The sequence below is a fragment of the Hydractinia symbiolongicarpus genome, chromosome 3 (genome assembly GCF_029227915.1).
Source record: "Hydractinia symbiolongicarpus strain clone_291-10 chromosome 3, HSymV2.1, whole genome shotgun sequence".
Lineage (NCBI taxonomy): Eukaryota > Metazoa > Cnidaria > Hydrozoa > Anthoathecata > Hydractiniidae > Hydractinia > Hydractinia symbiolongicarpus.
This window is the reverse complement of record NC_079877.1, coordinates 16,137,816-16,160,636: the sequence shown is the minus strand read 5'-3', so window position 1 is coordinate 16,160,636 and position 22,821 is coordinate 16,137,816. Positions and strand designations below refer to the sequence as shown.

At 33.4% G+C, this 22,821-nt stretch overlaps 1 protein-coding gene across 2 annotated transcripts; it reads right to left on the bottom strand.

Annotated features, from left to right (window-relative positions):
- Positions 1–266: 266 nt before the first annotated feature.
- LOC130635955 (RNA-binding protein 42-like) lies at positions 267–16,934 on the bottom strand. 2 transcript variants are annotated; one of them, XM_057445502.1, is made up of 6 exons: positions 16,799–16,934; positions 4,086–4,191; positions 3,168–3,439; positions 2,484–2,696; positions 943–1,137; positions 267–604 (listed from the first exon to the last, which is right to left on the bottom strand). In XM_057445502.1, exons 2-6 carry the CDS (start codon positions 4,130–4,132, stop codon positions 492–494), a joined length of 840 nt encoding a protein of 279 aa, XP_057301485.1. In that variant the 5' UTR covers positions 4,133–4,191; positions 16,799–16,934; the 3' UTR covers positions 267–491. The 2 variants fall into 2 exon arrangements, with proteins under 2 accessions (XP_057301485.1, XP_057301484.1); XM_057445501.1 differs by lacking the exon at positions 16,799–16,934 and having other exon boundaries at positions 4,086–4,267.
- Between the last annotated feature and the right edge of the window lie 5,887 nt (positions 16,935–22,821).

Below are 22,821 nucleotides of genomic sequence, written 5' to 3'. Positions count from 1 at the left end.
AAAACTTAGACGCAAACAAATGTCAGAACAAATCCCTACAATTCAAATCCACATCACAGCAAAACCCGAATTACAATCAACCAATGAGCACATTCCCAATATTGACGACGTGAGCAAAGAACAATAGAATTAACCAATCAAAAAGCACGGTCAAAATCTGACCGTAGAAAAATCATTTGAGCTCCAACGTAATTTTTTCAACCTTTCCTGGTGGTCAGAAAAATTACGATGGGACTCCTGGCTATAAGCAGGGTAAACAACGAAAAAAATATATAGTGATTTATTTTTATATAACAACTTCTGGTTATGTTCTTCATCCACTATTGTTATTTGAAGAGCTCTCGGCAGGCCCAGCTTTTTTCATGCGACAATCACATGAATCGGAACTTGGATAGCAACGATAAACGAAACAACAACATTAATAGCCATTCCCCTTTCAACACATCTGGAACATTTCCACAATGTCATTCGGAGGTACGCACATATAGGCGTTATCTCAACCCCAGCTTTTTCTTTTCTTTTTCCTTCTTTTTAGCTACCTTCACGTTTCGTTCCTTCCACGTGCTCTTGCGTAGTTTAACGGGACGATTACCAACGTATTTCCCTGAAAAAAAAGACATCAAACGTTCACATGAAATACTGATAGAAAAAATTAATTGTTACTTAGAAATCTTGCATATTTTAGTACTGTTGACCATAAACCGGTTGCTTTGTCATTATCCCCCCTTTTAAAATCGTCATGATGAATAACATTTTCGATAAGTTAGCTGAAGTAGCTATGGCAAGGAGAAGTAAAGAATTTTAGAACATGAGGCTATTGACTACAAATTTTAATGACTACTACCATCATAAGGCTAAACAGAAACGTGTCTGTCACTGACAGCGAATTTTTGTTTATTCGGACAGAGTGAGGTTAGGGAGGGTGAAAGGTGAACTACCTACCATTCATTTCTCGCATCGCTTTGAGATAATCTTGAGGATCCTTGAAACTGACGAATCCGAAACCTTTTGACTTCTTCGTTTTCTTGTCTCGCACTATTTTTGCTTTCAGCAAAGACGGATACCTGGAGAATGCACGAAGGAGAGCATCGTCAGACACTTCGTTACCAAGATCTCCAACAAAGATGCGAAAATCATCTGAAACAGTAAACATAAAAATTTAATGTCATGTTAAGTAGCTACGAAACGTTTGCGTACTTTCAAATTCAGTTATTTGAACGAAAGTCGATCGAGGAGGTTGAAATGATGGTTACAACAGGATACGGGGAAAGAGGTTGAAATGATGGTTACAACAGGATATGGGGAAAGTGGGATCCAGGGACTCTAGAGGGAGGGACCCAGGGCATAGAGCAATGTTGCAAACGTAAACATAATAAAGAGAGAATAAAAACGAGTAGCCTGAAGACCAAGCATAATTTATCTTACCACTGGGAAATCGGAATAGCTGCATTTTTATGTTGTCTAAGAAAGCTTAATTAACTAGGCTAGCAAGTGAGGGACCTTGTATTGCGCAACGTTTGCTTATTCCTGAAAAATATAAATATAATAGTGCCGAAAGATTTAAATAAAGGTAACAATGGCGAAGGTTTTTCCAAATCCACTAAAAAACAAACCATGATAGATGGAAATCGAAAGTCATGTAAAGCTTTAGTAGCTAGTTTAGACATGGTGAAAAAGACTGGATTATTATAGCTATCCAGATAATGTAACAGTCAATCTGGATCTATTCTATTATTTTTATCTGCCATATTTGTCTTACAACGCAACGAACTCTTTTCGAGTCTTAGCGCATTATTCTGTCTTTTGTTAGACTAGTTCACTAAGCTTTCCTTGGTGATATTAAAATTGAGTTTCACCTTATTCCTCTGATCTTTCCTGGCTATTCTCGTTACTTAACCTACTCTTGTCTATACTTTAATGTTTTTCTCTGTAAACTTCCTGGCTAAAAAAAAAAGACTAAAGTCGTCACATAAATATGGTGAAATATATTTAAATAGCTTTGTGCATTTATTTATATTTTTTACATTTATACGAAGTAGACATGTCATAGATGCATGCTCCGAATGGAACACCTGGTCTGACCTTTCCCATATGCTGATATATTATTCTGGTCTTGATAATTTCCATTTAATAAATTTAACTTGCGTCTCGGGTCCCATGTCCAACCCTCTAAAGTCCCTGGATCCCGGATCTAACTTTTCCCGTATACCGGTCACAACAACGGAGAAGTTACTTAGCGATACACAATGGTGAAGAGCAACGTGAACACAAAGAGGGCAGCTAAAGCGATTTGGAGTTGCTTAGAAAATTAAAGATTATTTTTACCATCTAGTGACCTATTCTTTAGAATTTTCATTAATCAAAAACTACCTTAGTAAATACAATAGCTGTATATAAGAAATCTCGTTAAAATTGCAGAAATGAATTGTCAGAAAATTCTGCAAAACTTTTACGTAGAATGGAAACTTCGTAAAAACACCTACTTGGGTCCCACTCTAAAAGAGTAGAATCTTCCCACACAGTGCCTCCAGCAACTCGAACGACAGTCTTTTTCTTTTCTTTCGGGTTTTTCGTATCACGTGATGGTCCAGGCCCTCCACCGTACATTCCTCTGTTAGCAAACTCTATCGCAGGATCATAATTCCTTAAGGGGACGGTAGGAGGGGCAATCTTTTTGCTAGAGTTACCACTTCGACCTGTAAGATATAATATACATTTTTAGAGGGCTAAATATTCTTAGGTAACATTTACACAAAACTAATGAGGCGTAAAATTGCCATGAAATGATGTAGCATTTGCATAAAGAGTTTTTTTTATCTAGGTCATATGAACTACAGTCTGAGAAGTAGATACAGCTAGAAATGTGTTCAACACTGATAGCATAAGCTCCTGGTCAGCGACAAACTCTGGCATTGCGCTATCCATTTTTTTCAAAAACAAAAACAAAACACAATTGCACTCCAATTGATTTTATTTATGTTTGCTGGTTCAGACTTCATGACTGTGTCATGGTGATAGTTTTAACAAAGCAAAGCAATATTTTATATTTGTGCGTATATGCGGTATAACATGCCACCTAAACAGCAGATCAATGCATAGATAAAAATTTTTTATGTCCTTCTAAGCTAACACATCTGGTAAAATATACATGAAAATAAAACTCTTACCTAAACTCCCAGGTATACGTGGAGGAACAATTGGCATTCTAGGTGGCACCATCATTGGTGGCATTTGCATACCGGGTGGCATTGGCATACCCGGCGGCATTGGTGGCATGCCATCTATTGGTGGAGCACCAAACATGGGTGGCATGGGAGGTGGACCTGGAAAAGGCATGTCCTTGTTGTTTCCAAATGGAGGCATCATAAAAGGTGGTTGTGAATCCATTCGTGGCATTTTCGGAGGTGGAGGCAAGTTTCCTGCTATCTCTTGTTCAAACCTACATAGCAATAATAAAACTGTTTAGTAAATTTGTATATTTTTATAAGCATCTCTTTCATAATCAGGCCTGAAAGTTGCTAAAAACAAAAGGAACAATTTGAAGCGCCTTCTGGTGAAAACAAAAGGAGTGATATGTTGTTTTTGGTTTTATTAAAGGAAGTACGTTTTCTATGTCCTAGAATTAAATTTTGGACTTAGGACTTAAAGTTTACCTTAAAGTTTACATTTTCGCACAGACATTATTTCATGGAAATGTATATTCTGCTGGTGCTGCCTATATTATATTTTAGGAAGTAGTTTTTGTTATTTCAAATATTACTGTTGTTTTTTTAATTGAGGGATTATTTTTTATGACCATAAAAGCAGGATTTAAAGGATTATTTTCTGAATCTACTGCAATTTTATTATGCTTTACAAATAAAGGTTATTCATTTATTTACATAGATGTTATTCATGGCGTTAATAACTAAGACAGACCAAAGTTAGGTAAAAAAAAAGATTTAGATTGGTGAAATAATGCTTTTTAGATGCTTTTTTGTACAAGTTCTTAGCAAAGAAAAATTGCCATTCGTTTAGCTTTGGTGCATACTGTCTGCACAATTTTGCATTGTGAGGTAAATCAGGTTAAACGTAAATGTTTTCACCTGCTCATTTCATCTTCAAGATCTTGTTTCCGCTTTGTTTCCTCCATTCTGTTGTTGCTGTATCAAATTCAAGTTAAGTATTGTTGTATAATGTACTAAAAAGAATCTAAAAATGAGACATGAAACAAAACAAAACAACATCTGTTGCTCACATCAGGTTGCTAGCTGGTAAGGTGAACTGAATTGCTATCTGTAATATAGCTGCATGGTACTTTTATAAGTTATCAGGTGGCTTAGCGTGGTCATGTTGTTTGTTAAAGCACATCACTACGGGGCCACTCACAAATCGATTAAAGAACGTAAGCTATCAAACTGAAGTGTTGGGGTGGGTGGGCTTTTTTTAAAAGTAAGTTTAAAAAAAGTGACCATCACAAAAACTCAAACCTTTCTACGTGCCAGACAATATTTCAGTTTGTGTGGATTCTTGGTTTACCCAGACAACAATTCAGTTAAAATATGGTGCATATATGTTGCTGGACAATGAGAAATAAAATGTGATGTGGCTTTCAATATACACAAAATACAGACATTTTTTAAAGTTTGAAGGTGACTCCATGGAAGTGCCAAGGAAAATGGAGGTGGAGGGTTTGCTCTAAGAAAAAATTATTTTGGCTGTATTTGAATTACTGATCTGCTTTGACGCATTCGTTTGGGTCTAAGTTTTTATACAACAAAAACTGAATTTTGATATTCTTAAAGAAATGAAGTTGTACAAGAAAATTGTCAAAATATTCATTATCAAATGTTAAAATCTTATATAAATGTAAAACATTGTAAAATTCAAATCTCAAATGTGTTGTATATATAATTTGTGTTGTATATGTAATATGTGTTGTAGCATATATACAACAAGGTAAAAAAAAATAATCTTAAGACTATTATAATAGCACAAGCACATTTAAAATTTGATTGTGAGCTTCCTACTTCTACACTCGTCTTCTGTCAAATACCCTGACTTTTTCAAGAAATTCTACAAATTAACTAAAACCATTTAAACCCCATTTGTCGCAACATAACTTACAAGAGCTTTAATCCATATACTACATAAAATGGTCAAGAGTATGTTAGTTCCACTGAATGACTAACAGAGCCTGTCAGTAATTATCAAAACAATTATTAAGAAGAGCTTTAACAGTTGCAATTTTTGAATTTATAGAAATAAAGTTCTATCAGTCTAAGTCAAATTTAAAGACAAAAAATTCCCTGAATTTTCCCTGACTTTCCCCAAAAATGGGTCTTTTTTCCTGACTTTCCCTGACCACAGATAAAATCCCCTGACTTTCCCTGATTCCCTTGACCCGGTGGAAGCCCTGAGATGTCTACATGTTTGTTCGACATAGCAGGCACTGCAACTTAGACAAAAATTTTTATATACTACTTGGCTAGAAAGCTCAACTTTTGTTAGTAGTTTTAAAATCGGCATGAAGGTTTTTAGTTTTCACAAAGTCGGAACTGGTTAGATTGGTGCTTTAGATTTTCTCAATGTAAAAATAATTGTTATAAGTCCTCTGTAGGGTAAAAAACCATCACTTTTGGTGCTTCCTCGATAGGGTCTGACTTCACAAGATATTGCTTTTGTTTGGATGTACTAATGATTTTTTCAATAGTTGTTTTGATAATAGGATTGTAAAATTGTGGTGGATATTAATTTCATCTGAGAATATCTGTTAGCAAACTTTGGAAAATTCGTAATTGCACTTGTCACAAATGTCATCTTTTCCTGTTTTTGAATTATTAAAAGATAAAAAGATAAAAATACTTGCATGCTCAAAAACGTCTTCTGAAAGTTATACAGAAAGTTATACTTCTGTTGTTTTGTAATTTATGGAGCAAGTTACTCTCCTTCCACTTAAAATAATAAGAAAAACAAAAGTTATTTTTATAAAAAAATTTAGTGTCCTTTTAATGTTTTTTGCAACTATAAGAAAATCTAAATCCAAGTGCAAAATCCTTTTTGGGACTTTAGTTGGAAATGCAGCATTAAATTTATTTAGAATTCACAACAACGGACGGTGTTATGACAATCATGGGTATGATGATGCTTGGAAAAAGTTCAGAGAGTATCTTTCTTTGTTGACTAGCAGAGTCTTGTCAATTGAGGTAAATACCTTATAGGTTGTATGAGACTTTTATAAGAAGTGTTATGTTGTATAGTAGTGAGACACAGGTAGTGAAACATAAAGATCTTGACCGTTTAGAAAGGAATTATATAAGAATGGTTAGGTGGATGTGTAAGGCCAGTCTGAGAGACAGAAAGAGTTTAGATGAGCTAAAGCTAAGCTGTATAGCATTAGAGATGTTATCAAGATAAGAAGATTGAGTTGGTTGGAAAGAAGATCGAAAGAATGGAGAAGGATAATTGGGTAAGAAAGTGTAGGAACTTGATAGTTCCTGGGGCAAACCAAGAGGTTGACCAAAAAAGACTTGCAGAAGGTAATAAGGACAGACCTGATGCAGAGATTAGATGTAACACAGTTTAGATCAAATTGGAAGAGGGTCATTAATATACCCCCTCCACACTTAAGCTGAGAATGATGATGATAATGATGAACGGGGGTAAAAATATAATAATAACAACAGAGTAGGGTGTTACAACGTATTCTGCCTTGTATTATCTTAGTGATAGTCTTGCTTGTTTTTCAGTTGTATTGTAACTGTTTTAGCAAAAGCTACACTATGTAGCTACAATTTAGGCAGTTTATTTTTGTTATAAATAATTATTAAAAAAATTATTCAAATGTTATTACATTTATTTCTTCTCATTTCTAAAAATTTATTTAATCATGTTGGCAAATTTTGCCAAAGTGATTAAAATTGCAAGGCTAAGAGTGACGGAACTGGTTGTGTACAAAATTGAAAACGCTATTGTGAATTTCAAGAATAAGTTGGGCAAGTTTAGGAATAAGTCGCACAAATTTGAAAGTTATCCAATGAAAAGCATAAATTTTATTCAAAAAGGCACCCAAACTACAAAAATGTCAGAGCTAAAGAGCTTACCACAAAAACGTAAACAAATATCACGCAGGGATTTAGTTACTTCCAACCTTTAAACCAGGAATCCCATAATCCAGAGATAAGGTCCCTTGAACCAGGAATATTGGGGTTTTTGCTCTTCCAGGCACATGCATTTCTTAATTGAAGGTAGTTTACTGTATAGTTCGGATCAGCTAAAGCATCTTCTGAAGATTTAAATAACCATACCAAATCAGATGTTTTGTGGTTAGATTGGCTGGAACTGGCATCAACTTGGTCGACATATATTTAAAATAATCAACCAAAACATTAAGGCTGACAAAAATTATGATACGTGGAAATTGTTGTCTGTGAAAACGTCGATTATATATTTATTATAGGAACAACGGTGCTGTAGATATATATTAGTATAAGTAACTCTGCACATTATCTTCTCAAGTGCTGCAAAGATGATGGATTCAGAGGAACGTGCAGGGTTACTTATTTATACCAAGATATCTTACATATGCACCATTGTTCCTATAACAGAGGTTGATAATGGAATTAGTTCCGAAACCGGGCTCCGTTGGGCAAGTACATATGTGCAAAGATCTTAACAAGTGCGGCAAATTTGATTGGTTGGTTGGTAATTGAGCTCCAGCTGTGCATCACTTGCAGTTCGCCCTGGTGGTTATGTTGCAAGGAGATATATCCTCGCCTTGTTTACTGCATGTACTAGGGCCATAGCATTAGTCCAAAAGCATAGTAAGTACAGTACAGTCTGAATGTAATCTACCGCGTACACGCTAATATCACACCTTTGCATGGAGGACGGCAGTCGTTTGTCTTTTGTTATAATTAAATCCCTTGAACGTTTTGCGAGTTTATATTTGCGTGTTAAAAAACAATGCGCTCACGAAGAAATATTGGAGCAATTATATTTCTTTTAATAGAGAGATGCATTGTGTAAATGTATTGATAAGCTATTCCCTTAAGTATTAGCGTGAAGTAATTAAATAATAAAAATCTTTCGCAAAGTTTTATAATACATTGCGAGAGAATGTATTGTTGATTTAATTACTTAAAAAGATTCCAGCGCGTTTAATCTAAGAAACATACGAGAAGCATTGTTCACAACTATTAAATGCCGCTTTTCGTTTTTAAACTTTTATAATCCAATTAAGAAAACCTTTCTATCACCGTTTTTCGATTTTAAACTTTTAAAATGCAATATAAAAAAAAATTTTATCGCCGCTATTCGTTTATAAACTTTTAAAATGTGATCTAAAAAACATTTCTATCGCTGCTTTTTGTTCTTAAACTTTTAAAATTCGATCTAAAAAAACATTTCTATCGCCGCTATTCGTTTTTAAACTTTTAAAATGCGATATAACAAAAAAAAATTTATCGCCGCTATTCATTTATAAACTTTTAAAATGCGATCTAAAAAACATTTCTATCGCCGCTTTTCGTTCTTAAACTTTTAAAATGCGATCTAAAAAAACATTTCTATCGCCGCTGTTCAGTTTTAAACTTTTAAAAAGCCTGCAATTAAAATTTTCAAAAGAGTTCGCGCAAAATAGCTTGCTAAAATTAATCTTGCAACCTATTGTGATTAAACAATTGATCGTGTGGGGTCATTGTTTATCAGCGAGGCAATAATTTTCTTAAAAAAACAAAAACTATCGCAATGTTATTGTTCTGTGTAACCATTCATGCGAGTTTCGCGTCCGAGGTAGATTACATTCAGACTGTACTGTAGAGCAAACCCCCAGGAAGCAACAGATTGTGGGTCCAGTCCCACTCATTCTATCACCTTTACAACACAAGTGTAGGGTTATTTTTATTGTAACCAATGCTGGCTGTGTACGAAAACTAGAACACTTTTTTGACAGCTAAGCTTGGCTTGAACTCGTATGTATATGTTCTGCTTGGATTATGAATGCTGCCCGGATTATGTACCGCAGCTTCCCAAACAGGGTAGTAAATACATAATCAGGGCAACATATTCAGGGCAGGCGATAGTTGAAAAATATTATTTGGCACTTATAACGACAGTCTAATATCATTTGTTACTTAAAAAACGAACATAATCAGGGCAGGTCAGCTTATATACAATATATACGATATTTTTTCCCCTAAAAATTAAGTCATCGTGCAATTTGAAAAATGTGCAATTTACAGACCGGTATTTTACTTACCAGAAATTAAAATACAAATAACCCAAAAACTATATATAAATGAATGTACTTTATATATTCTATTAAATAATGCAAATATTAAAGGTCACAATTTTCATAATGATGGCATTTTAGCAAAATAAACAACATAAATTCAAGAAATTTTTGTCAATATTCGGGTCCTGATAATTCCATGGCACAAAGTTTTCATGTAAAAAATATTTTTTTACCATGAAAGATAGATATGTCCCTAACAACATATGAAAAATTTACCTTGGGAAAATGTGAAGTCTTGCAGAAAAACAGATTTGGAATGAGGCATAAATTTGGGCATTTTTCACTAGCAATAGTCAAATTCATCATAGTAACAGTTAGTTTTATATGCTCAGATTCACACGGGTGATTGCTGGGCACCCTCTGAATGTTAAAATGTCACCAAAATATATATTAAAGTTGTTTTGTGCTGTTAAAGAGCATTGTTCTCTGAAAAATGTGTGTTTGGCCATATATAAGTCAATTAAATACCAATGTTATCATCTGGAAGCATTGTTTGTAGCTTTTAAACAGGAGATTGAGCTTTTTAGGTCATCTTCAACCCATTGACCTTATTATCAAGAAGTTAAAACACTATTGGATGCCTTAAACCATTAAGGCATCTTTTAAATCTTGCCGATCTAAAAACTTAATTTTATCAATTGCAATCTTAACATGTGCAAAATTTTATTTTTCTAGCTATTGTATGTATTTAGCATAACCAGCTATCATGCCAAAAAAGGCAGAAAAATCTTCATAATGGCACCTTTTTAAAGTTTAAAAACAGTTGCAGGTGCTACATGCCGTTGCATACCATAGGCGTAAATGGCTTTATTATGTTCTATCAGAAAATTGACCCACAGTAAATTTGTGCAAATCAGAGAGCTCATTGCAAAAATATCACTGTTAATCCAGAGAAATATATTTGATGACATTGTCCGAACTGACTAAAGATGTACCTGTTTATGTAAGGTTAATCCAAAATAAGTGTCCTGGTATGATGAATTGTGCAAACATCACAGAAGGAAGGTTGATTCAAAAATGTTTTGGTGATAAATTGGACATAGACAACGATACTTTTTCGTGGCAAACACCGTTTGAACTTTGGAATTGAGTGGCGTAGTTCCAGAAATTGTCAATACCCAGGAAATGCATCAAAAAAAACAAGAAAAGTTCAAAGGCTAATTGTAGAAAAATGAGCTACAAAATGTTGTAGAAATAATGGAATTATTCAGTAGTCTAGCAAAAAAAAGATCACATTCCTCTCGGATCTGTGTGGTGTGATAACTGCATACAAAGATATTCAGAAATACTTAGTATCAATGCAATGTTTGTTGTGGAGAACTTTCAATGAGGATCTTATTTTTTATCTTTTTTTCACAATTGTAATATTTTTATATTCAATTTTCTACCAATTTTCAAATTATTCTGAACCACCAAAAAAACAAAAACAAAGAGAAGACACTAGTTCTGATGATGAAGTAGGAGTCATCAACAATACTTATCAAGATGCTGACATTTGTTGTGACGATTCTGCAATCTCAGATAAAGAAAACATCAATAAGTCAATGTCTACAATTAGTGAAAAATGAAGTCCTTTGAAGTTCCAACTGAGATCAAGCTGGGTCAAATTGATAAAAAAACAAAGGAATAAGTTGTACGGAAGTCTGTTTTAGCAGTGAAAGAAGTTTTAAAAAGATTGCACCTGTACAAGTGGAGAGAATAAAAAGTGTTTGTTTGAAAGGGAGACAAGACAACCTGATTTTTTTATTACAACATTGCAGTCAACTATTGCTCAAGTCAGTGGACGGAACTTAAAAATGCAAATATTGGCTATTGTTTGTGAATAATGAAGATGATAGATACAATTACACTGAGGAAGAACTGATAAGTTTGTTTCCATCTGTTACAAGGCATGATGTTAATTTTAGTAGAAAACAAGCATGCTAGGGCTTATCTGGTAATCGAACTAAACCGAGAAAATTTTTTATAGAGGGTTGAAGAATAGTCAGATTAACCAATTTTCTAGATTTCTTACAACATGGTGATGTGATGCCAAATGCCAAATGCTGTTAGAACTGTCCACAAAGCAGAAATAGTGTGGTTATACATTGGAGCCTGTGGAGAAGAAGGATATACACAAGACAACAGTCATCCATCAAGAAGAACAATTTGGAATACCTTGAATAACAAATGTAAAGAGTTGGAAAAGGATAATCATACAGCAGAAACTGTTTGTAATGATAAAGTAACTGATTTGATAGAAGGAAAAAGATACCTGAAGGGTGAGTATAAGGTTCATTGTTTGATTGATGACTGTCTTGGTGTAGCCGACTATTGCAGAGCATTTGCATTATCAGATCCAAAAGAAGAGAAGTTCTAAATAGAGTGCCTAGAAGTCACAATCTCTATTGCATCTTATGTGGTTCATTGTCAATCATATTAAAGAAGGTTGCTGATCTTTTTTCACAATTAGACTTGTTAGATAAAATCAAAAGAGATCATCTTTATGACATCAACAATTGTGTGGAGAAGATTATGGAATGGAAAGCACATATACTGGGCACCATTAACCAAGACAAACAAAAGGTGATGTCATGGATTATCTTAATACAGAAACAGCATTTATTATTTTAGATTTTACAATGAGGTTCTTGTTAAGACGGTTCCGTGAATCAATGGATAGTTGGTTTCGGCAAAGCTAGTAACGGCATGCATGTATCCTTGTGTCATTCTTCGTGATACCAACACAAACAAGGATGTGAAACGAACATACATCTCCTTTATTGGTCATGCCTCTCAAGATGTTGGTACTATACTCGCCATTTATCAATCTGTTCTTGAGCAAGTGAAAATAGATTTTCTGCATATAAAGTATGTTATTGACAATATAGACAATGCAGAGTATTATCATAATAAAGTACTTTTAACATGGAAGTCATATTGGCCATTGAAAATAGGATTGAAAATTCTAAAAACCATGTTTAATGAAAGACCGTCTGGAAAAGACAAATGCCACCGTGATAGCGCCACTGTGAAGCGTCAAATGCACTACTACATTGAAGGAAGCCACAATAATAAAAATGCATCAGACATGAATTTGGCCTTCTGCTCTGCTACAGCATTGTGTGGATTTACAGTACAGTCCAGATGTAAGCGTACGCGTACACTTAAGCTGCACACCTTTTTCTCAGAGGCGGTAGTTGTTTGTCTTTTGTCCTTATTATCTTGCGAGTCTTGTAAGTCATTAACTTGCGCGTAATAAACAAAAGATTCTTGAAGAAAAAATAGCTTATTATAACTGCGCGTACTATTGTTAAATAGTGTTAACATAACTATTCCCAATAGCATAATTGCAAATGTTATCGACTCTAACCAATGTGACACGGCGAGCCATTGTTTGAAAGCTTTATTAAATATAAGATTTGCGCTAAAACTAAATAGACAGCGAGAAGCATTGTTTGTTGGAAGCATTGTTTAAATCTTTTAAGAGATTGAAGAGATAAAACATTGATTTGTACTCCTTTTCTCCAAGATTTATTTTTTAGAAAAAACACTTGTTTTTTAACTTTGTATTTTTTTATTCTCACCAGAACAAAATGTTTCAACAACGAGCTTTATGTGCGTCGAAAGTTATATTTTTAGACTCTTTCTACGGTATTAAAATCTAAACAAAATGTTCTCACAATGAGTGCTTTGTTCTTTCCAGAATGTGAAAAGTTATATTTTTAAATTTTTTCTTTCTTCGGTATTAAAATATAATTTGTTTTCGAAATCTTATCCCGAACGTAGGGTATTTCCATTTGCGTTATTAAACGTGGCTTTTTATAAAAAGAACTTTTAAAAGTTTTGCATGTTTCGACAATAAAGAAATATTACTAAAGGTTTTCAAAGTAGCATTAGTTTTTTTTAAATATTTAGATCATTGGATTTGTTGTTTTTTAAAGGGGCTTGTGTTTTTTGAACATATCGAGATTAAAATCGCGTTACTATAATTAGTTTCGTTGTTAAAAAAAAGAAAAATTCAATGGTCTTCGGGTTAAATTTTTTCCCGTGCAGAGTATTGTTTTTAAACAACGTTTCTTGCTATGCTTTTGTTTTTAACACGAAGCAATTATTTTCGCGAAATGTGAAAGAAACTCGCTATCCTATTGTTTTTTTTAATGAAAGCAATTATTATTGCAAGTTGAGCGTACACGTACGTCAATGTCTACAATTAGGAAAAATGAAGTCCTTTAAAGTTCCAACTGAGATCAAGCTGAGTCAAATTGATAAAAAAAACAAAGAAATAAGTTGTGCGGTCTGTTTTAGCAGTTAAAGAAGTTTTGAAAAGATTGCACCTGTACAAGTGGAGAGAATAAAAAGTGCTTGTTTGAAAGGGAGACAAGACAACCTGATTTTTTTATTACAACATTGCAGTCAACTATTGCTCAAGTCAGTGGACGGAACTTGAAAATGCAAATATTGGCTATTGTTTGTGGGAATAATGAAGATGATAAATGCAATTACACTGAGGAAGAACTGATAAGTTTGTTTCCATCTGTTACAAGGCAAGATGTTGATTTTAGTAGAAAACAAGCATGCTAGGGCTTATCTGGTATTCCAACTAAACCAAGAAAATTTTTTATAGAGGGTTGAAGAATAGTCAGATTAACCAATTTTCTAGATTTCTTACAACATGGTGGTGTGATGCCAAATGCCAAATGCTGTTAGAACTGTCCACAAAGCAGAAATAGTGTGGTTATACATTGGAGCCTGTGGAGAAGAAGGATATACACAAGACAACAGTCGTCCATCAAGAAGAACAATTTGGAATACCTTAAATAACAAATGTAAAGAGTTGGAAAAGGATAATCATACAGCAAAAACTGTTTGTAATGATAAAGTAACTGATTTGATAGAAGGAAAAAGATACCTGAAGGGTGAGTATAAGGTTCATTGTTTGATTGATGACTGTCTTGGTGTAGCCGGCTATTGCAGAGCATTGCAGCCAATGTGGTTCATTGTCAATCATATTAAAGAAGGTTGCTGATCTTTTTTTACAATTAGACTTGTCAGATAAAATCAAAAGAGATCATCTTTAGATAGATGTGCATATTTTACATGGCTAGCCTCACAAATAAGGAGTGATATACCCTGGCCATGGCTTAGATGGAGAGTCCTAAAGTATTTAATGCTCATTTTGAGCTACGCAGACCCAATTAGGGCCCGCTCTCTAGTAGACGACTCCCAGCAACATCCAACGGCCTAAACAGTGTGCCATCTCCCCAATTTCCCTCACATGGCTTGGGTTAACCCGGGGCTATGGTAACATTCATTCGCCCATGTTAAATCGCCGTCAAGAGGAATCGAACCCCGGTCTCCCGCACAGAGGAAAAGAGCTATAACCACTAATCTACGGCGGCATCTACATCAACAATTATGTGGAGAAGATTATGGAATGGAAAGCACATATATTGGGCACCATTAATCAAGACAAACAAAAGGTGATGTCTTGGATAGTCTTAATACAGAAACAGCATTTATTATTTTAGATTTTGCAATGAAGTTCTTGTCAAGACGGTTCCTTGAATCAATGGATAGTTGGTTTCGGCAAAGCTACATAGTAACGGCATGCATGTATCCTTGTGTCATTCTTCGTGATACTAACACAAAGAAGCATGTGAAACGAACATACATCTCCTTTATTGGTCGTGCCTCTCAAGATGTTGGTACTATACTCGCCATTTATCAATCTGTTCTTGAGCAAGTGAAAATAGATTTTCTGCATATAAATATGTTATCGACAAATTAGACAATGCAGAGTATATCATAATGAAGTACTTTTAACATGGAAGTCATATTGGCCATTGAAAATAGGATTGAAATTTCTGAAAACCATGCTTAACGAAAGACCGTCTGGAAAAAACAAATGCGACTGTGATAGCGCCACTGTGAAACGTCAAAAGCACTACTACATTGAAGGAGGCCAAAATAATAAAAATGCATCAGACATGAATTTGGCCTTATGCTCTGCTACAGCATTGTGTGGATTTAATTTAAGTGTCTTAGGAATAAAAGAAAAGCAGAAGTTTTTGAAACATCCACCATTATAAAAACAGCAACTAAGGTCACATGGGTTTTTCTATTAATTTTGAAGCTTTTAAGAAGGTACTTCAAGACAATAAAAAGAAACCAATGTGATCCTAATTCCAACAAATTATCCCTCAAACTTGGAATTCCCCACTTGCCCAAACACTGACAAAAACTTTAAATAGCCATAAATCCGCCATAATACAGTATGGATGCAGTGACAACAATGACAGTTGTTAACTGCTTCCGGAAGTCTAAAATATTAAGTGAAAGCCAGAATGCAGCCATTACTGAAGATGATAACCCTTTCAAGGAATTGGAAGAAGAGATTGAGAACCTTCAAACAATCCAACCCGATCTTGTTGTAGATTCCATAGATGCGTCTTCCTTCACTGACGTTGATGCAGAACTTGTAGCTATACAGCCACCTCTCTCTGACGCCCAAATTATAGCCAATTTATTAGAAATGGAACATGGCGGTGATGATGATGGCAATAATGGTGCATTAGAAATTGAAGATGAACCTGTGGAGTGCCCCAGCCGACACGAACTTCTCGATCTGGTAGAAATAATGAAGCAATTTGCATTATTCACACATGACGGGGAAACGGTTCAATCGTATGCTAATTGCATTGGTCGCATAATTGACCAGCATTTTGCGCAAACAAAAAAGGAAACAACGTTAAAAGATTTTTATAAAAAATTGTAAAGTTGTAATAAAGGTTTATTAGCATAAAACTTTTAAAATTCTTGTTTTTTCTAAACTTCCGATAATCAGAACATTCGTTAATTTGAACATATAATTAAGTCCTTTGAGTGTTCGAATTAACGGACGTCTACTGTACTTAAATCAGACTTCTTTGCAACACCAACCTCTCCTTGTTGGTGCTCCTGAAGACAGCCTTGCCTCGCTAGCTGTCTTACTTTTTGATTATTTTCTTTTGTTCTAACAGTTTGTCGTTTCCTTATGGAGACAGTATCAGATCTAGACAATTAGAATACCTAAATTTTCAGAATGTTCCCTTTTATGCTCTAAATTTGATTATCTCCATAGTACTTCAACTATCACAATGAGCATTCTCCACTGTTGGTTTTTTTGCTTAAAGTATGCAATAATCCCAGTCATGCTAATAAAAAAAAGAGTGTAATGAGCAATTAATTAATAACCACAAGACAATGTTATTTCTTCTTTGTGTTTTGTTTTGACTGGTTACCCACAACAATGGTGAATAGAATAAAGAGCAAATTAAATCATTTCTTCTGTGCCTTTCTAATAAAGAATCTCCACCTGGTCGAATTTCTTGGAAAGAGTGTGAGTTATATATAATAACTAAGCTACACAGCGTTATACGTTGGGGATAAATGAAGTGGGAGCAACAAAGTGAAAGAGCAAGAGTGCATCAAACTAAAGAGGATATCGATAATGATATGATCTAAATCTAGCACACACCAAACTGTACCCTATAGTTTAATTACCTGGACTGACGTCACTGCGGGTGCTGTGCGGGAACAAAAATAAAACTAAATTCTTTTGTCGTACCAGGAATTATCTTAAATAAAGATATGTCAGTATCAAGCTGAATGTCCAACACGGGAGGAAGGCCAAAAGACTAACAGAAAACGTATAAACGGTGCCATTATAATTTCGCAGCGCCATTTTTGTCATTGATTGATAACCGAGAACCGATTAATTTATCCCACGCACGCATTGTTAACGTGCTATGTATAGTAACACCTTTGTTTAAGCACGTGATTCCCTCCACCGCACGGTTCATTATTGAATTATTTCACGTGATACATAACTTCAAAGGCGGAGTGTTATGTTTACCTGCATTTGGCAAGAGAAGACAAAACAAAACAACGTGTGAAAACATTAAAGAAAGATGTCTACTCCTTCTTTACCAACTGTTGTTTGGAAGACGAAGCCTCAGTTAATAAAGTCTTCGTCGTCTTCGAGTATAACCTCTGACAAGCTAGTGAAACATCAAGGACAGACCATGTTTTCATTTCCAAGTCAAACGAGCGTTCTGTCTTCAGCATCAGTTTCCCCTCCAAACTCACCTGATTCTGGTATGAACATCCGAGATGTTAAAAAATTGCGTTCTGTAAGTTTTACTATTGGAGATGAACATGAATAAGAAGGGTTAACCTATCACATGGTGAATATAACATGTTAACTTGAATATAACATGTTAATGTATATATATATTTCCATATAGCTGGTGTTTAAAAAGGAAATTTTATGTTTTGTTATTTCAAGAAGTGACTGATATTAAATCAAGTATGTTAAAATGTATATAGATGATGTTGTGTTATTAAAATATTATATAAAACGAGCTTCCTCAGAAAATAATTATTATGTACTGTAAGCTAGGCCTGCTATTTTTAAATATTGGAACTTAATTAAATGTCATATGTCAGATATAAAAATGCAAAATTGTCTTATCATATTTTAAAATATCTCTTATCATATTATTATATTGCATATTGATATATTATAATTCTGATATAAACAGAATTTATGTACATATTTGCTCGATTTTCAGAAGTGGAATAAAAAGACAAAAATATTTCTAATTATTAAACTTGAAAAAATATTTATATATAAGTAAGAAAATATAATGAAAAAGATAATGCGTAAACATTTTTTTTTGTGTCTTAATAAATTCCCAAATGGTAGCTCATAAATTAAATATTCTAGTTAACACTTCCGAAGGATGATTGTCATCTGCATGCTTTTATAAGAACTGTGTATTAGAAACATAGACTTTGTTATGGTATATTCTTTATAGATTCACAATAAAAGCATAACACAGGTAATCGAGCATCACATGAATCCAAAAAGGATGTTTTTATCAATAGTTTTATGTTCTTAAACAAATTCATACAAAACTACTAACTATTGTAACGGTTGTGTTTTGACAGTATTTCGCAACCTGGACAAACCGTGATACCACTTTGAATTGATTTGGCAGAAAAATATTCTGAATGCATGATCTTTTAAAATTTTTACTTTTTGCAACATTTGCATTTCGTATTTGTATTCGTATTTGTGTTGTTGTTTTTTCCTGAAATTTAACTCTTCTCGCTACAAGTTTTTTCATTTAGTAGCTTTTGTTTTGTGACAGTTCAAAATAATTAATTTTTACAACAGCTAACTTGTTTATTTGCAGTATATATATTCTGTATTATCTAAGAAAGCTTTATTTAGTTATTTTTAACATGGTATATATAAGTGGATTTTTTTTTGAAAGATATTATAGTAAATATATATATATAAAAAATATATAGCTGCTTGTTTTTTCCAATTTTTATCTTCCTTGTTTAAGAGATTAACGTTTTCCAAACATCAAAAAATTAAGGAAAAATTAACACGAATTTAAATAAAAGTTTTTCAGTCTATCAAATTCTTATGCAAACAGTCCATCCCTCAGTATGCCTTCTTGACATAACCAGGTGCTTAGACATATAATATTTTGACATGCATGAATTTAAAATTAATGCAATTCCGTTTCTCCAGGGGTTCTATATGGACCTCAAAATTGAAACGCTCTAACGAAATTTAAGTTGTGTGTTTTTTAAAAACGTTTTTACCTTAGAGAAACTCCAAAAAATGTGTCTGTTAAGCTACCTCAAATTTACCGTTTTTTTTTATGACAATAAACAAGAATGGCGATTTAAGACTCCATGTCCATTTAAAAGAAAAATCGTCGCAAGAAAATGTGCTAAAAGCTAGAAAATAGCAAGGTTGACCCCAGCACCGTTTACCTTAGCAGCGAAAATTTCGCTAAAAATCTCAAAAGGCGCAGTGGTATGAAGTTGAAAAATTGACTTTTTTTCTATACAAAAAATGTATTTGCCCACAAGAAAATTTAATTATATTCTAACAGTGATTTTACGCACGGAGATTCATTTTTTCCATATGTCTTGTTTTGTTTCGTGGAAATTAGATGTTATGATGGTTTCGGGGTGCTATAATAAAGTTGCAGACATCAGCTAAATCAACAGTAAGTAATTTCACCCAAGTTATTTAAATATTTCAGTGGGAGCATATTTCAATTGTAAAGGAACGGGAGTTAAATTAACAGCTTGTCTATTTGCTAGCATTTCCAAACATAACCCAAACGCACTAAAAAATACCACTAGTAGGTACAGCAAAATGCCAGTTGTTATCATATTACTGGGTTTTTTAAGTGATTCTTTGATAATTTTAAAATCATATTGTATGGAAGATCTTTTTAATATTGGTTATTGTAAGTAGTTAGATTACCTTTTTCATTCTTATTTTCATGCATATTAATTTTTACACAGTAAAAAATCTATTTCGCCAGTATTACTTTCATGCCATAGCAAAATGAATGTATTACTTCAGCATTGATTTTCACGCAAGTTCAAATTCTTACACAAATAACAAGAAAAAATAACAAAATACAGAGTTTCAGGCAAAATATGGATGTGTTTGTAAAATTTTATACCTAATATGCCTTTTAGGAATCAGTTTTGTTTCTTAAAAAAACAGTACATATATAATACTAATTCAGTATACTATGTACATATATACTATACTAAATTTTGCACATTAATGACCTGTGTCTACAGAATAATAACAAAGTAAGTCTAAAATTACTAAGAAAATTTTTCTTGTGAACATTTTTTTTATTAGCACTTTATTAACAAAACCATTTTTGTGTCTCTGAATCCTATGAAAGAACCTTCTTCATCCCAAAGATATACGTGTTCACTTGTTCACATCAAAAACATTTCTTGCAGATCAAAATGAGAACATGAGAACCTTAGGTATATATATATATATATAGAAATGTGTATATATTTTAAGTTTAAAACACTGAAGTCTTTTTAAATAAGCATCCAAAATAGCGTTCCATGAGTCTCAATGTTTCGACTGTTTTAAGAATTTTGCATATTTAATAGAAGCTCACATGAAATTAAATTGTCAGATTGTTTTTTGTTGAGGGCTGTTAACTTGAGAAACAACCATTCAGAGATTTGTGGATTAAACTAGGCCGTCTATTTTGATCTGGTTTTTAAAAAACCCAAAGTTGGACCTGTTTATCTTCCACCTGATGACTGTTTTAGTTAAATGGATGAATTTTTAGACCTGTCAACGTTGCTCCCAAAAACGTTCTTTTAAACTAATGTTCCAAAGCATACTGAAATGCATTGGAAGTATTGAGAAAACTTGACTTACAAAAAACATTGTTAAGAGACTTAATAAGACACTATTTTCTTAAAAATTGTCAATCTATATCTAGTTTGTAAAAGTATGTTAAAAATATTTTACATTTGGCAAAATACCAGTGGCCCTTTTTAAACAAATATTTCTCCAACTGTTTTGTTTTTGTATCAAGCTTATTTCTTGGTTATACTTATATGACTGAGCAACGAAAATCACCAAACAGTGCAGACGTATTTTCAAGTGCATTCAAAATAAAAAGGATCTTAACAAATTTTTATAAAAAAAAATTCCATTTGAAATGAAGATAATTTTTTTTAAAAGTAAAAAGAAATGCTAGTTTTGTTGGGGTATTATGCTCATATTCTATATACATGGTTAAAATATACAAAAATAACATTATTTCGGTCATTTTTGAAACTTTTGCACTTCAAAAAGCAAACACTGGTATTCTGTAGTATCATGGTATTCTGTGGTGCTTCTACCTGTATATTGCTTGTTCTGCTTGTACAGTAAGTGCACTTATGCAGACTTGTTTCATCCGTGTCTGATCGGCGTTCACCTCCCAGCCATTGTCAGCTGTAATTGACAGTTATCAACTATGAAGGGTGTGTGTTGGTGATATCTCAGTCTATACGTAATTTTATATCTGGCTTAGGAGTCGGTGGATTAGCTAGAATGTACAGGTTGGCTTTAAATAGACTTTCGTTGTTTAATTTTTTTGCTCATTACATTTTTTTAGTAAAGAATAATCACTGGGATCTCGAAAGTAACGATCTTACAATCGTCAGGTCTGAAAACGTTTTTTGAAGTGCTTGTGTGGTCTTCTTTGGAGAAAGTTAAAATAAGTAAAAATATATAAAATCTTTGACAATAACGGAATATAATGATTTTCATGATCCATCATAGCGTTGTCATTATCAGCCGCTGTTCAACTTTTAAGAAATTTAATTTACATATAAGTATTGTTTAATAATACAGTGGAATCTCCTTATCTCGAACTCGCTAGAGACCGAAAAATTTGTTCGAGATAGAGAAAGTTCAAGATAAAAGGAAAATACCGGGCGCTTAATCCGTCATGTACATGTTTTTTACAGAAATTCAGCTTATTTTTTTAAAACTATGGTCTTTCGCTCTTTGCACCAAACATTTGACAAATTTTTTCCGACGCTGGTTTTTACATTGGATGTAAATTGAACTTAAAGTTTTGCCTTCACTTTCATCTTACTTAAATGTTAATGTGATACAAAAGTTTGTCGACGTGAAGTACAAGTTTGTCGACGTGAAGCACAAATTTGCCGACGTGAAGTACAAGTTTGCCGACGTGAAACACAAGCTTCCGACGTGAAGTAGGCAAATGGCCTTTCCAAATTGAAATAAATTGAAGACCGGCGCTAGAAATCAAGAAAAAATTCTCATTAGAAGCTCTGAAAAGTTTATAATCTTTTACTGGTGGAGTTTTCCACCATGTAAAACGTGATTGTTTTATATTTTCTTTTTAGCTGGTGCAGGTGGACTTGAACGATTCGCTATGAAATTGTCCCATATTCCAGATATTCGATTATTTTGGAATACACATCCGAGATTCTTGTTGTAATTTGAAGGTAAACAAAGTGTAAAGAAAATGCTGTTTTTAAACCATTTAGCAAGTACCCACCATCTTATAAAGACATTTCGTTTTGGTTGAATGAAGAGTTTATAGCAAATGATCTCTTTGAAATCGTTCGATCGGTGGCTGGAGATGTTGTCAAAGAGGTATTTTATTTTTTTATTTACTTTTCTATAAGATCTATAAAAAGTAACTATTATTTTATTTAAAATATATATTTTTATTTTTACTTGTCCAAAATGTCATTTGGCAGTAATGTACAATTGACACAATTTAAATATTTTCTGTTACAGACTTGAAAATCTGAGAAATTCATTCAAAAAAGTATGTTTCTCTTCGATAAAAGAGAAATTTGCAGAAGAGCTTGCGGCGACAACATATTTGGCAAGCATACAATACTCTGCATACCTACCAAGCTATATACTAAAGCTTTGACTTTTCACTGCTACGGGAAGATTGCAAAAAGTCCATATAGCTATCTAACATATTATTAAAATTACAGAATTCTCTTTAGATTATGCTAGCTAGCTAGCTTCATTATCATAATAGAGCTACTTGTACTTTGAACTATTATTTAAAAACAAACGTGCTTTTCGTACCACGCGGCTCAAAATCTCAAAATAAGTATTATATCCAATGCGACCACCCCCCCATCATCAGATAAAAAAGGGTCACTGTTATAAATTCTCATTCTCA

Bases quoted from the DNA above. Each gene is read 5' to 3' on its own strand.
- LOC130635955 (XM_057445502.1), bottom strand. From the start codon at position 4,132: ATGGAGGAAACAAAGCGGAAACAAGATCTTGAAGATGAAATGAGCAG. The intron at 3,440-4,085 runs GTGAAAACATTT...ATTGCTATGTAG, and splicing joins CTTGAAGATGAAATGAGCAG to GTTTGAACAAGAGATAGCAG. The intron at 1,138-2,483 runs GTAGGTGTTTTT...TTACTGTTTCAG, and splicing joins TCTTTTAGAGTGGGACCCAA to ATGATTTTCGCATCTTTGTT.